General features: G+C 43.9%; 1 protein-coding gene across 1 annotated transcript in view; it reads left to right on the forward strand.

Moving 5' to 3' along the window:
* The first annotated feature begins 100 nt into the window (after positions 1–100).
* LOC106571436 (frizzled-3) overlaps positions 101–14814 on the forward strand; it is a 42337-nt gene continuing 27623 nt past the window's right edge. Inside the window, exons 1-2 of the mRNA XM_014144576.2 lie at positions 101–344; positions 1464–2092. Coding sequence (XP_014000051.2) covers positions 1823–2092 — 270 coding nt within the window. The 5' untranslated portion in view covers positions 101–344; positions 1464–1822. The remainder of the gene's footprint in view (positions 345–1463; positions 2093–14814) is intronic.

The following is a 14814-nucleotide window of genomic DNA, read 5'->3' on the forward strand; positions in this document are numbered from 1 at the left end:
CACATGACTGTTTACACCACAGTGTTAAGGTGGGATGGGGACTTTCAGGTTTATTCAGTCGGCAAACTATTGCGCAATCATGAAGGAATGCACAGTATATATGACAGGACACGATGTGGATTATACTGGGATTTCTCTGGTATATCACACAAATCAATTGAACTGATCGATGATAATACACTGGTGCTCTAGCTCAAAGCGCGCGTCCGGGGAATAGATCATTTCATGGATTTGCGTGCAGCAGCGAGAGAGAAGACGGAGAGAGCTAGGGACGTGCTTGTGTATTGTCACTGGAAGAAACAGCGGCAAAGAGCAGTGCAGATCGACGATTATTCCAATTGAAGGTGAAGTTTTGCTTTGTGTTTTTTTGGAGGGCGGGGGGCTTGGATTTTATTTCATTATGCACAAGACGTTCATTCGAAGCGTTTGTTCTTGTTATAGCTTGCATATTTAGTCACTTTATCAGTTTGAGGTTGCGGCACAAATTGCAATGTAACCATGTCACGTTTACGAGTTAGCTATCGTATACAATTTTACAATTACTAAAACAAGCCAATAAATGATTTTTTTTCTTTGCTTCCTATAAAAAATGCAACGCAAATGGTAGCGTTAAAACAGAAGTTCTTTCGCGAGCGAGTTCAGAGATTGTCAGACGTTATAAATGACATGGGGCTATTTTAGCTAGATAGAAAAACAATGTTACACTATTATTGCGTTGCATTTTGTTACTATTAACCGGCGTATCTACATTACTACACACTTACAGCGGTTGCTGTATCTCCTATACACCGTTTAAATGGCATTTCTTTCAGACACCGGCAGTGACAGGGTGATCAACCCATGCGAAACATTGGGAGAATACGTTAGTTGCCCGGCTATGCTGGTGGGTCGGCCAGCATGGGGGTACATTTAAATGGAAAGAGAGTGGAAATGAGAGACGATGATGCATGATTTTCTAGGCATAATAGATTGAATTGACTGGAAGGGTCGTGTGCGCAGCTGTGTAGTAGCAACGCCCAATAAGGTTGTCCTGCAAAAATGGCTATAAATTGCTCTGCGTAGTAACCACTACATAGATACATACTGTATTGGACGACACACAACTATAGGCCTGTATACCTATAGGTGTGTGTCATAGACCTATAGGACAGTATCATGTTGACAGTAGCCAATCCTGATAGAATTGCATTTTATAATATATCTGCTTGTATTTAAGCTTATGTTTACCAGTGAAGTTGAACTGACACCCAATTGTTTTCACCCTCATCAATGCTCCGTCTGTTTGAACATAAACAAATGCATAAAACAATAGCAGTGACTGTAATAAAGACAATCTGTGGGGACTTGTGTAAATGAGGGGTGGGGTTGCTGTTTTTCAACTCCCTGTCTCTTGTCACTTATTTACAACTGTGTAGGACTGTCTTGCCACTTGTCTAAACATTCTTTTGTATTTTAACTTGTAGGTCTTGCTTGACTTGTGCTACTGGGCCATTGGACGTTCTTTGTGAAGAAACACTGAATACTTTCAATAGGCAGTCTCTTCTTTCATTGGAGAGAGAAGACCATAGCTGTGCTGGTGGAAAATCTAGGCTGATGATCACAGCCCTCCAGTGGGTACAGACCTAGACAGAGGAGGCTGACTGTGTGGATCCTGTAGCCAGACAGGGTGCACTCCTCTGGGGGATGGAAGCAGCAGGACTCCCCTGTGAGTGCCACAGATCTCCATGGTGTGATTGTGTGGAAGAAGAAGAATAGCCCTGTTGTTATCTCATCCCTCCTTTCCTCTCTTCATCCCTCTCCCCCCCTCCCCTGCTCATTGAGGATGAGAGTGAGGTGGAACTACACGTCACCTTCAATGGCGGACTCACACAGAGAGAGGGTCATGCCTAGGTCACTCTTCCTCTTGCTTCTCTTCCTCTCATCCCTCTGCTCCACCTGTCTGTCCATCCATGTGGAGACAGCAGAGAGCCACAGTACGTTTACCTGTGAGCCAGTAGGACTGCGGATGTGCCAGGACCTGCCTTACAACGCCACCTTCATGCCCAACCTCCTCAACCACTACGACCAGCAGACGGCCGCGCTCGCCATGGAGGTACGGACTATAGCTGTGTCTGTATATACGGGCATTGCTGTTGCCCCAAAGGGATAATGGTTTATGAATAGAGACTGATATGAGGTTGTAATTGGAGTGTTTGGGTTGACATAGAATCCAACCGACTCAGGTTACTGACTGTTCTATCCTGTTCAGAATGAATGGGCAAGGATAGGTTTTTAGTCAGTAGGGTACTAGCTTTAGCCTACTAGTAATTATTTCTCAGCAGATTTCAAGGCTGACATTTCTCTGTAGTAGAGTTTTGTTCTGTAGGGGAAAACCTTGTAAAGGGGTACAGTTAGGGGTAAAACCTTGTAAATACATGTCTTTCTCTGTCCGTATGCCTGTGGCTTGGAGGCGACGTGTCAGAGACAGTCTTTTCTGATTGGATGATGAAAGGTCTGACTTGTGTATGTGTGTCATCTGCTTGTCATCCAGTTAGAGGCATCAGTACCATTAATGACTATGATGGCATAATGTTATCTCCAACCTTTCAAAATGCCCTCATCTGTTTTGTTACCCATCACCTTACTACACATGTACACTCAGTGTGTATATAGCTTCCAGAAACCATGTAGCTGTACTTTCTTCTTTTGCCTCGCTTTCTGTCCTCTGTCTAAATCTAGTTGTAGCATGATGATGATGATGACATAACTTATGTTTTGCTGCAGTGGACCAGTTATGTAAATATATTATGAATGAAGTGTAAAAATCCAATCTGGTCCAGAAATTCCCAGCACAGCTGTTCCTCATTTTCAGATGATCTTGACCCCGTCTGAATCACCCGAATACAACACATGGGGAAAATCAACCAGGCGATCATTTCTTTTCTGTGTATTCAATCATTGAGCATTTTTGTTGTTGTTGAATTGTATCAACATATATTAATGTTAAGATTTTAAACTGAAATCTGTTGTTGAACTTGATTTAATCCAGTAGAGAAGATGCCTAACCTAAACCCTACCCTGCAGCCCCAGAAGGCAGCTTTGCAAAATTGTTGCAACAAGAGGAGCTGCAATGTGAGAGTGTTCTAGTTCTCTCTCCCAGTCAGCCTGGCAGCATCAGTGGAGGGCTCTGGATGTGGGAACCCGCAGAGGAAATTTAATAATATCCCTCACGGGACACTGGCTATACCCACTCTGATTCATAGTGTCTTTGTGTGTGTGTGTGTGTGTACGTGAACACGGCTTACATCTGTCTCACCAGAACGCTGTGTAAGCCCTGCCTTTAGTGAACCACATCCAATTACAGCAACAGAAAACATGTTATATCGAGTAGAGCTGTAGCCCTGGCTGATACAGTGCTGTGTGAATGGCTTGTTGAGCTGTAGCTGGGCCCTGGGTTTAGTGCTGTATGTTTGTCTGAGGCCTGTAGCCCTGGTTGGTGATGTAGCTGGGCCCTGGGTTTAGTGCTGTATGTTTGTCTGAGGCCTGTAGCCCTGGTTGGTGATGTAGCTGGGCCCTGGGTTTAGTGCTGTATGTTTGTCTGAGGCCTGTAGCCCTGGTTGGTGCTGTAGCTGGGCCCTGGGTTTAGTGCTGTATGTTTGTCTGAGGCCTGTAGCCCTGGTTGGTGATGTAGCTGGGCCCTGGGTTTAGTGCTGTATGTTTGTCTGAGGCCTGTAGCCCTGGTTGGTGCTGTAGCTGGGCCCTGGGTTTAGTGCTGTATGTTTGTCTGAGGCCTGTAGCCCTGGTTGGTGATGTAGCTGGGCCCTGGGTTTAGTGCTGTATGTTTGTCTGAGGCCTGTAGCCCTGGTTGGTGATGTAGCTGGGCCCTGGGTTTAGTGCTGTATGTTTGTCTGAGGCCTGTAGCCCTGGTTGGTGATGTAGCTGGGCCCTGGGTTTAGTGCTGTATGTTTGTCTGAGGCCTGTAGCCCTGGTTGGTACTGTGCTGTGTATCCTGTGTGATTGACAGCAGGTCTATTGGTGCCAGCTGACATTATTCACCAGTGCTAACTAGCCACTAATCTTCCCCAACGCTCCACAATCGAGGGTTTGATTTTCAGCGTGGAACGATTCTCTCCCACCCGACACTGCAGTCAATTAAGCAAGGGGGAGGAGAGGGGGGAGAAAGGGATGTGGCGAGAGGGTTGAGATTAAAAGAGAGAGAAAGAGTGTGTGAACAGCCGAATGAGCTCCTGAGTCACAACAGAGCACCCAATGTTGCACCCACTAAGCAACCCCCCCCCCCCCCCCACACACACACCTGTATATAGCCTCGTTATTGTTATTTTATAGTTTTTTTTTAAACTTTTGTTTATTTAGTAAATTTTCTTAACTCAATTTATTGAACTGCATTGTTGGTTAAGGGCTTCTAAGTAAGCATTTGACGGTAAGGTCTACACCTGTTGTTTTCGGCGCATGTGACAAATAAGATTTGATTTGACACAGTGGTGGCAGCCAGGTGGGTCCCAGGGTCTTATGGTTCCCGGGGGAAATGGTGCATGATGACATACATCACTCTGGAGTTGGCCTGGTCTGACAGGAGAATAATAAGGATATTTAATTAATAATAACTGATTGGATTTATCCCCTCTACCCTCTAATAATAACCCTGTACACGAGAGACCAGATAGACCTGAGCTGAGGGACAACTACATGACAGAGACAGAGTAAAGGAGCTAGAACAGAAGAGGGAGAGAGTATGTGGTGGGTGTCAATTTGATACAGGGAGGCTGAGGGAAAGTGGGTGGGGATAGAAAGAGAAAGTGTCTCAGACTGGAAGAGAGGGACAGTCAGGGTGTGTGGGATTCTCTCTCTCTCTCTCTCTCTCTCTCTCTCTCTCTCTCTCTCTCTCTCTCTCTCTCTCTCAGCATGGTGTCCTGGCTGCCTCAGCCCACAGACTCTACTCTGCTGCTCTAATCAACTACACTAAACCCTGGGAACACCACTTGACCACCAGGTTCTCTCTCTCGCACACACACCTACCTAAATCGGGTGATTATGCCATTCAAAGTCTGTCAGAGAAATGAAGGGAAGCCTTTAGTATTTAGTCTTAAAAGCCTTAATTATCTTGCCATTTCTATAGAGCTTAGTTAAAATACAGACAAACAATCAGAACGTCAATGCATTTCCACACATAGCCTTCACCAGAGACAGACAGTTGGCTGGGATAGCACCAGTTAGCCCACACCTCGGTGAGACAAATCAAACCCAGTCATCGATCTAAACTGTGTAGGCTAGTAGTAGCTATATCCTATATGGTGATGACTTATCCTCAGTGTGCAGAGAGCAAAGTGCTGAAGAGCAGAACAGTCCCGTGATGAAAAGCATACTTACAGTGCTTTCAGAAAGTATTCACACCCCTTGACCTTATTCTACATTTTGTTAAATTGAGATATTTTGTCACTGGTCTACACACAATACCCCATAATGTCAAAGTGGAATTATGGTTTTCGACAGAAGCCCAAACAGATATAATATTTGACTAAAACCTAATAATTTCAAACCTTGCTTACATTTGGTATACAAGCACATATAGAGTGCATTTGGAAAGTATTCAGACCCCTTTACTTTTTCCACATTTTGGTACGTTACAGCCTTATTCTAAAATGGATTAAATATTTAAAAATGTCCTGAGCAATCTTCACACAATACCCCATAACGACAAAGCAAAAATACGTTTTTAGACATTTTTGCTAATTTATTACAAATAATAAACATTATTTTTGATGGTAGTCTACTTGTGGTAAATTCAGTTGATTGGACATGATTTGGAAAGGCACACACCTGTCTATATAAGGACCCACAGTTGACGGTGCATGTCAGAGCAAAAACCAAGCCATGAGGTCGAAGGAATTGTCTGAAGAACTCCGAGACAGGAATGTGTTGAGGCACAGATCTCTGGGGAAGGGTACTAAAAAACAATCTGTAACTAACTTTGAAGGTCCCCAAGAATACAGTGGCCCCCATAATTCTTAAATGGAAGAAGTTTGGAACCACCAAGACTCTTCCGAGAGCTGGCCGTCCGGCCAAACTGAGCAATTGGGGGAGAAGGGCCTTTGTCAGGGAGGTGACCAAGAACCGAATGGTCACTCTGACAGAGCTTTGTGGAGCTCTGTTGAGATGGGGGAACCTTCCAGAAGGACAACCATCTTTGCAGCACTCCACCAATCAGGCGTTTATGGTAGAGTTGCCAGACGGAAGCCAGTAAAAGGCACATGACAGCCTGCTTGGAGTTTGCCAAAAGGCACCTAAAGGACTCTGACCATGAGAGACAAGATTCTCTGGTCTGATGAAACCAAGATTGAACTCTTTGTCCTGAATGCCAAGCGTTACATCTGGAGAAAACCTTGCACCGTCCCTACGGTGTAGCGTGGTGGTGGCAGACTAGTAAGGATCGAGGGAAAGGTGAATGGAGCAAAGAACACAGAGATCCTTGATGAAAACCTGCTCCAGAGCGCTCAGGACATCAGACTGGGTCCGAAGGGTCAGGTTCCAACAGGACAATGACCCTAAGCACACAGCCAAGACCAAATAGGAGTGGCTTTGGGACAAGTTTCTGAATATCCTTGAGTGGCCCAGCCAGAGCCCGGACTTGAACCCGATCAAACATCTCTCAGGAGAAACCTGAAAATAGCTGTACAGCGACGCTCCCCATCCAACTTGACAGAGCTTGAGAAGATCTGCAGAGAAGAATGGGAGAAACTCCCCAAATACAGGTGTGCCAAGCTTGTAGCGTCATACCCAAGAAGACTCGAGGCTGTAATCACTGTCAAAGGTGCTTCAACAAAGTACTGAGTAAAGGGTCTGAATACTTATGTAAATGCAGTGCGATTTTAGCATGTAAATCTTGGTGGGGCAAAACAATATAATGTGGGATGCATGCCAGCAAAGCCACTACACAACACAACACTAAACAATACATTAATTGCACTATAACGGTAACAAACGGTGCCCACAAACTGTTAGGGCCTACATAAAGCTGTCCCAACAGCAGAGTCCCAACAGCAGTCCCAACACCTTACCACTGCTACACCTGGCTATCAGCGGAGCCTTGTCTGGGAGCGAAACAGTTCATTCAGCCTCATTTACTGCCTTTAAATAAACATAGGTGATATGGCTGACTTGTTTAAACAAATGTGGTTTCTACTGACGACTGAGATGTACAAACTATGGCATAAGGAGATGACAAGCGGATAAGAGGCAATCTGTAATTTTGATTAAGACATTAATTCGCGAGCGATGACGGACGTAGTCAATATAACTATTTGTTCTGCACTTTTGAAATGTACAGCGACAGAAATCAGAACAGGGTCCGTTCTTACAGTGTACTCCTTGTACAGCAAGTCAGAACCGTAGGATAAATAAAGGGGGCATGTAAACAGACAATGAAAGCTCTTACAATATTTTTGTATTTTGTATTTATTATGGATCCCCATTAGCTGATGCCAAAGCAGCAGCTACTCTTCCTGGGGTCCAGCAAAATTAAGGCAGTTTATACAATTTTAAAACATTACAATACATTCACAGATTTCACAACACACTGTATACCCTCAGGCCCCTACTCCACCACTACCACATATCTACAGAACTAAATCCATGTGTATTTATAGTGCCTATGTTATCGTGCGTGCGTGTGTGTGTGTGTGTGTGTGTGTGTGTGTATGCGTGTATGCATGTGTATGCATGTGTCTGTGCAAATGTTTGTGCTGCTTCACAGTCCCCGCTGTTCCATAAGTAGTTTTTTCCCTATTTTTTTAAATATAATTTTACTGCTTGCGTCAGTTATAGGCTACATGTGCACCACCAAGTTAGAACAGCAGGCAAAATTAAGAGGTGAAAATGCAGCATTATGCGGCTTTATTAACTCAATGAAATATGTATTTTTTTACATTGTTTGCAAACTGATATGTAACATGTATTAATGCCAAAATAACATGCAAAACAGGCAAGCCCCCACCAAAATATTTATTATATATACACTACCGTTCAAAAGTTTGGGGTCACTTAAAAATGTCCTAGTTTTTGAAAGAAAATGACATTTTTTGTCCATTAAAATAACATCAAATTGATCAGAAATTCAGTGTAGACATTGTTATTGTTGTAAATGACTATTGTAGCTGGAAACGGCTGATTTTTAATGGAATATCTACATAGGCGTACAGAGGCCCATTATCAGCAACCATCACTCCTGTGTTCCAATGGCACGTTGTGTTAGCTAATCCAAGTTTATTATTTTAAAATGCTAATTAATCATTAGAAAACCCTTTTGCAATTATGTTACCACAGCTTAAAACTGTTGTTCTGATTAAATAAGCAATAAAACTGGCCTTCTTTAGACTAGTTGAGTATCTGGAGCATCAGCATTTGTGTATTTGTATTTATTATGGATCCCCATTAGTTGCTGCCAAAGCAAATTCCTGTGCTGTTTGTAACTACCCTGGTAGGTTGATTGTACACTTGATCCAGGTTACAGGCACTGGTTACAGTTTGAATTTTTTTCCTGAGTGGGCAGCTTGATGATAGCCAGTAAATATTTAAATCACCCAGAAAATATACTTCTCTGTTGATATCACATACATTATCAAGCATTTCACACATTTTATCCAGATACTGACTGTTAGCACTCGCTGGTCTGTAGCAGCTTCCCACCAGAATGGGCTTTAGGTGAGGCAGATGAATCTGTAGCCATATTACTTCAACAGTATTTAACATTAGATCGTCTCTAAGCTTTACAGGAATGTGGTTCTGAATATAGACTGCAACACCGCCTCCGTTGGCATTTCTGTCTTTTTGGTAGATGTTATAACCATGTATTGCTACCACTGTATTATCAAAGGTATAATCTAAGTGAGTTTCAGAGATAGTCAGAATATGAATGTCATCTGTTACAAGCAAGTTATTGACTTCATGGACCTTGTTTTTTCGGCTACATATGTTAATAAGGGCTATTTTTAGCACTTTTCTGGGTTGCTTGATTGTTTTTAATGCTTTACTGGGAAGCTTATCAGAGGTAGACTTACTCGTGTTATTTACATTGGAGCTGATGGTGCAGGGTATAGGCTTAGTGCTAACAGTGTATCTCTGGTTTATAGGCTCATGATTACTGCTTACAATAGCTGTAGGATAAACAGATGTATTTGGTGCAATTAAATGACTTACATTGTGTTTGCCAATGCCCCTAAGAACATGTACATTTGATGCAGCATTATGACGACTCATTGTCACAATGGTAGGGATTAACTGAGCTGGTCTTGGATCATTTACCAGTCAGGAGTCCAGGAGCCAAGATTAATTGGATGGACTCCGTCATTCCTGTAGAGCATCTTCTGTTTCCAGAAGGTGTCAAAGTTATCAATAAAAGTGACTCCAGCAGAGCTACTGTAGTCTTTTAGCCAGATGTGTAATGCCAGCAGTCTGCTGAATCTTTCACACCCGCGGCCCAACGATGGTACTGGACCTGAAATTATTGGCTGTTTTTTGGAGTCTTTTAACGCTAAAATCAGTTCTTTAAAATCCATTTTCAAATGTTCCGAGCTAGCCCTCCTGATGTCGTTTGACCCCACATGGACTACGACAATGTCCTCTCCCGGCATCTGTGGTAGGACAGTCAGAAGCAGCCTTGTTATGTCCTGTACTGGTGCTCCTGGGTAGCACAGGGCTTTTGGGGACCAAGATGTTTCTCACCATAGAGCTGTCTACGATGACAGCTGGTGATGTTGAATGGGCCTGTCTCTCAGGCAGCCTCACGGTCTGGTGAGGCTGGGAGCTCGATTACTTCAATTACGGGCTCAAAATGGCCATAAACAAAGAACTCGTCAGTCTATTCTTGTTCTGAGAAATGAAGGCTATTCCATGCGAGAAATGGCCAAGAAACTGAAGATCTTGTACAACGCTGTGTACTTCTCCCTTCACAGAACAGCTCAAACTGGCTCTAACCAGAATAGAAAGAGTGGGAGGCGCCGGTGCACAACTGAGCAAGAGGACAAGTACATTAGAGTGTCTAGTTTGAGAAACAGACGCCTCACAAGTCCTCAACTAGCAGCTTCATTAAATAGTACCCACAAAACACCAGTCTCAACGTCAACAGTGAAGAGGCAACTCCGGGATGCTGGCCTTCTAGGGAGAGTTGCAAAGAAAAAGCCATATCTCAGACTGGCCAATAAAAAGAAAAGATTAAGATGGGCAAAAGAACAGACACTGGACAGAGGAACTCGGGCTCGCCATCTACACCAGGGCCGCCAGTGTACCTGAGAACCCTGGTGTAGATGGTGCATTTTGGTGAAGGATTAAGGGAGTGCTGTTGGTTTTAAATCCTCAATGATTAAGTCAGGATCTTTAAAGGGTAGGCTGGTCCTAAATCTGTGGATAGTGGCAGCTTCTATCTATGATGTATTGACTGTATTATAAAGCCGTTGTGACATAGGAGAGTAGTTGATATGAGTCTGATATGAGTCTGACACACTGAATGGTGTGTGATGCAGCCCAGAGGGCAGTGTTGTGCGACAGGAGCTGTGTGGGTGGTAGTGATAGTATGTGTGACTGTATGTAGGGATGGTACTCATTGTATGCTGTGATGGCTGTGGTGCATACACATTAAAATAGACAAAACATGGGAACATGTTTTGATTACCTCTTCACAGGGGTATGTGTATAAATACTCCTAGTGTGTGTAGGTGCGTGCACTCATGTACATACTCCCTGACCTCCAGCAGGATGAGGACCATCAAAAGCCTTGATGTCAGATTGGTCCGTTTCTCCTCATCCCCGGTTACTATGGTACCCAGAGCGGAAATGCAAAAAGATGAATGCCAGGAAGAGAAGAGAGGAGGGGAGCAGGAGAGATCTGATGAGAGAGAGATAGTTATGGAGGGAGGTGAAGAGGAAAGAAAGGAGGTGGGTGTATTGCAAGGATGGATAGGAAGGGTAGAAAGTGGATGTATATAGGGATGGCAAAAAGAGTTGAGAGAGGGAGGAGGGGAAGTGGGCATGTGCTGGAATGCCAGGAACGGCTCTTGTCTGATCCGGATTGAATGATGGAGGAATGAATAAATAAAATGAATGAACGAATGACTTGGAGAGTGTGGGAGAGGGCTGTCTTTTAGTCCCTCTCTTTTCAGAGAATAGGAGTGCAGATTAAACTGTTTGTCCTCCTGCTCTAATCATGACCAGCCCCCTCTCTCTCTCTGGAACGCCCGAGAGAGGAGGGAGAGATGCAGCCCAGCATGGACAATAAGGTTACGGAACAAGAGAGAGAATGATTGGAAAATGGAAATGGTTGATGCTATTTTAAGGGTTAGGTTTAGGGTTTTTGGGTTAGGGTTAAGGTTAGGTTAAGGAGTAGTGTTAGAGGTTAGGAAAAATTGGATTTTGAATGGTCAAAACATTTGACTCCCCCAAAAGTCCAGAAATTTCACAAAAATAAAGCTGTGTGTGTGTGTCTGGTAAACACAGGGCTCGGTCAGACAGAAGTAGCAGGTTCTCACATTCCCAACACCAATCCCATTGACTCTCTGCTCCTCAGGGAAACTGCCATTCTTTTCCCTTTTTCTCCTCCCTTTCTCTCCTTCCTTTCTCTCCTTCTTTTCACTTTTCTCTCTCCCTCTCTCTTCTTTAAGCCAGAGACATTATACAGAGTTTCTTCAAGAGTTGGCAAACTGGTTTTACTACCGTCACCCTAATCTTCATCGCACACACGCACACACTGTGCAACTTGTTTTTCTCTGTATCTGCTACCAACAGCCCCACCCCACCCTGAAGGAGGGACGGAGAGAGAGGGTGAATGAAAGGTTATAGCGATAGAGGGAGGCTGTGAGACAGATAAAGAGATGAAACAGAGAGAGTGAGATTTATTTCCCTGTCTGGAACTATCCTCCAGACCCATCCATCACTGTCCCCCTCAAACTCTCAGTTGACAGCCCAGGACAGGCAGAGTCTGCTAGGTGTCTGCACCAGACAACTACCCCTCTCCTGTGCCTGCCTCTCTCTTGCGCTCTCTCTTTCAATTAAATTTACCCCCCCTCTCTCTCGCGCTCTCTCTTTCAATTAAATTTACCCCCCCTCTCTCTCGCGCTCTCTCTTTCAATTAAATTAAATTTACCCCCCCCCTCTCTCTCTCTCTCTCGTGGGGCTCACTAAGGTAACTTCCATTCAGTCTTTCATTATACAAACCGTGGCTTCTACCGGAGAGAGAGAGAGGAAAGGAGGGAAACTTAATCCGGCTATTGAAGTAGTGGAGGAACAGACGGGGTCTTTTTCACCCCAACCAAAATACCCTCCCTGTTTCACATACATCTCCTCCTACACACACAACCCACACAGCCTTCTGCCCAGCACCCCATAAACACCCCCAACGCTGCTGCCAGCACACACTCCTCTCCTATGGAGAATCTAACATGAACTTGTGTCCTCTGGAAACGTCATGTCTATGTAGCACACACTATGATACAAAACTCTTCCATTAATTAAAGGGGTTCAGAATACTCAACTCACCATAATCCTCAATTTAGAGCTGGGCTGAAACAAAAGCATGCACATCGTATAGCTATTCTCCTGAGACCAGTTTTTCAAAAGTTATCTATCTGCACTTCGCCTATCGGATAGGATTAAATACATAGAACTATAATGCATAGATTGGGTGTCCCCATTCCATTCAATGATTTGTCCGTTCTATTCGTTCTATTTTTATGCATGGAATCCTATCCGATAGGTGAAATCCAGATAAATAACTTTTGAAACACTGAGCCCAGGGGATGACCACCCCTGCCTCCTCCCCATCCTAAAGCCAAAGGGTTGTGCAATCACCCCAAGGCTTATTTTAGGGGCGAAGGCTTTTGTCTTGTTTTTGACCAGCGACAGCAGAACAAAACATTTGCACCCAAATAAAACCAGGTCGCCATGAATACAGATTTGATCACCGTTCTTATCCCCTCCTTTGACGCCACAATCAAACCACTTAATGTCGATATTATCAGTACACACTGTACACACACACAGTGGTAGAGAGACCAGCACAGTACACACACACAGTGGTAGAGAGAGAGACCAGCACAGTACACACACACACAGTGGTAGAGAGAGAGACCAGCACAGTACACACACACAGTGGTACACACACACAGCGGTACACACACACAGCGGTACACACACACAACAACTGTACCGCCCTCAACCGCAAGGCTCTCTAGAGGGTAGTGAGGTCTGCACAACGCATCACCGGGGGCAAACTACCTGCCCTCCAGGATGCCTACAGCACCCAATGTCACAGGAAGGCCAAAAAGATAATCAAGGTGTCACGTTCTGACCAGTATGAGGGTTATTTTGTTAGTGTAGGCTGGTCAGGACGTGGCAGAGGGTATTTGGTTTATGTGGTTCGGGGTGTGTGTATTATGTAGAGGGTAGTGGATTTATGTATTCCGGGGTTTTTTGGTCACTGCTCTGTTAGTCTATGTTCTTTCTAGTTAGTCTGTTTTCTATGTTTAGTTAATTGGGGTGTGGACTCTCAATTGAAGGCAGGTGTTGTCTAGTTGCCTTTGATTGAGAGTCCTATATATTAGGGTGTGTTTGTAATTTGTGGGAGGTTGTCACTTGAATTGCTGTTGTTTGCGTTCAAGTCTGTATTCGTCGTCCATCATTTTGTTTTGATTGTATAAGTGTTTTCATTAAAAAGTTAATTATGAGCACTCAACCCGCTGCGCCTTGGTCCATTCCTGACGACCGTCGTTACACAAGGACAACAACCACCCGAGCCACTGCCTGTTCACCCTGCTATCATCCATAAGGCGAGGTCAGTACAGGTGTATCAAAGCTGGGACTGAGAGACTGAAAAACAGCTTCTATCTCAAGGCCATCAGACTGTTAAACAGCCATCTCTAACATAGAGTGGCTGCTGCCAACATACAAACTCAAATCTCTGCCCACTTTAATAAATGTAATAAATTGATTTAATAAAAGGTATCGAGTCACTTTAAATAACGGCACTTTAATGTCTACATATCCTACATTACTTATCTCATGTGTATATACTGTATTCTATACCATCTACTGCATCTTGCCTATGCCGTCCGGCCATCGCTCATCCATATATTTACAGTTGAAGTCGGAAGTTTACATACACCTTAGCCAAATACATTTAAAGTCAGTTTTTCACAATTCCTGACATTTAATCCTAGTAAAAATCCCCTGTCTTAGGTCAGTTAGGATCACCACTTTATTTTAAGAAGTGAAATGTCAGAATAATAGTAGCGAGAATGATTTATTTCAGTTTTTATTTCTTTCATCACATACCCAGTGGGTCAGAAGTTTACATACACTCAATTAGTATTTGGTAGCATTGCCTTTAAATTGTTTAACTTGGGTCAAATGTTTCGGGGTAGCCTTCCACAAGCTTCCCACAATAAGTTGGGTGAATTTGGCCCATTCCACCTGACAGAACTGGTGTAACTGAGTCAGGTTTGTAGGCCTCCTTGCTCGAACACACTTTTTAAGTTATGCCCACAAATTTTCTATAGGATTGAGGTCAGGGCTTTGTGATGACCACTCCAATACCTTGACATTGTTGTCCTTAAGCCATTTTGCCACAACTTTGGAAGTATGCTTGGGGTCATTGTTCATTTGGAAAACCCATTTGCTACCAAGCTTTAACTTCCTGACTGATGTCTTGAGATGTTGCTTCAATATATCCACATAATTTTCCTCCTCATGATGCCATCTATTTTGTGAAGTGCACCAGTCCCTCCTGCAGCAAAGCACCCCACAACCTGATGCTGCCACCCCCGTGCTTCA

The sequence above is a fragment of the Salmo salar genome, chromosome 01 (assembly GCF_965601325.2).
Source record: "Salmo salar chromosome 01, fSalSal1, whole genome shotgun sequence".
In the NCBI taxonomy this organism is placed as follows: Eukaryota; Metazoa; Chordata; class Actinopteri; order Salmoniformes; family Salmonidae; genus Salmo; species Salmo salar.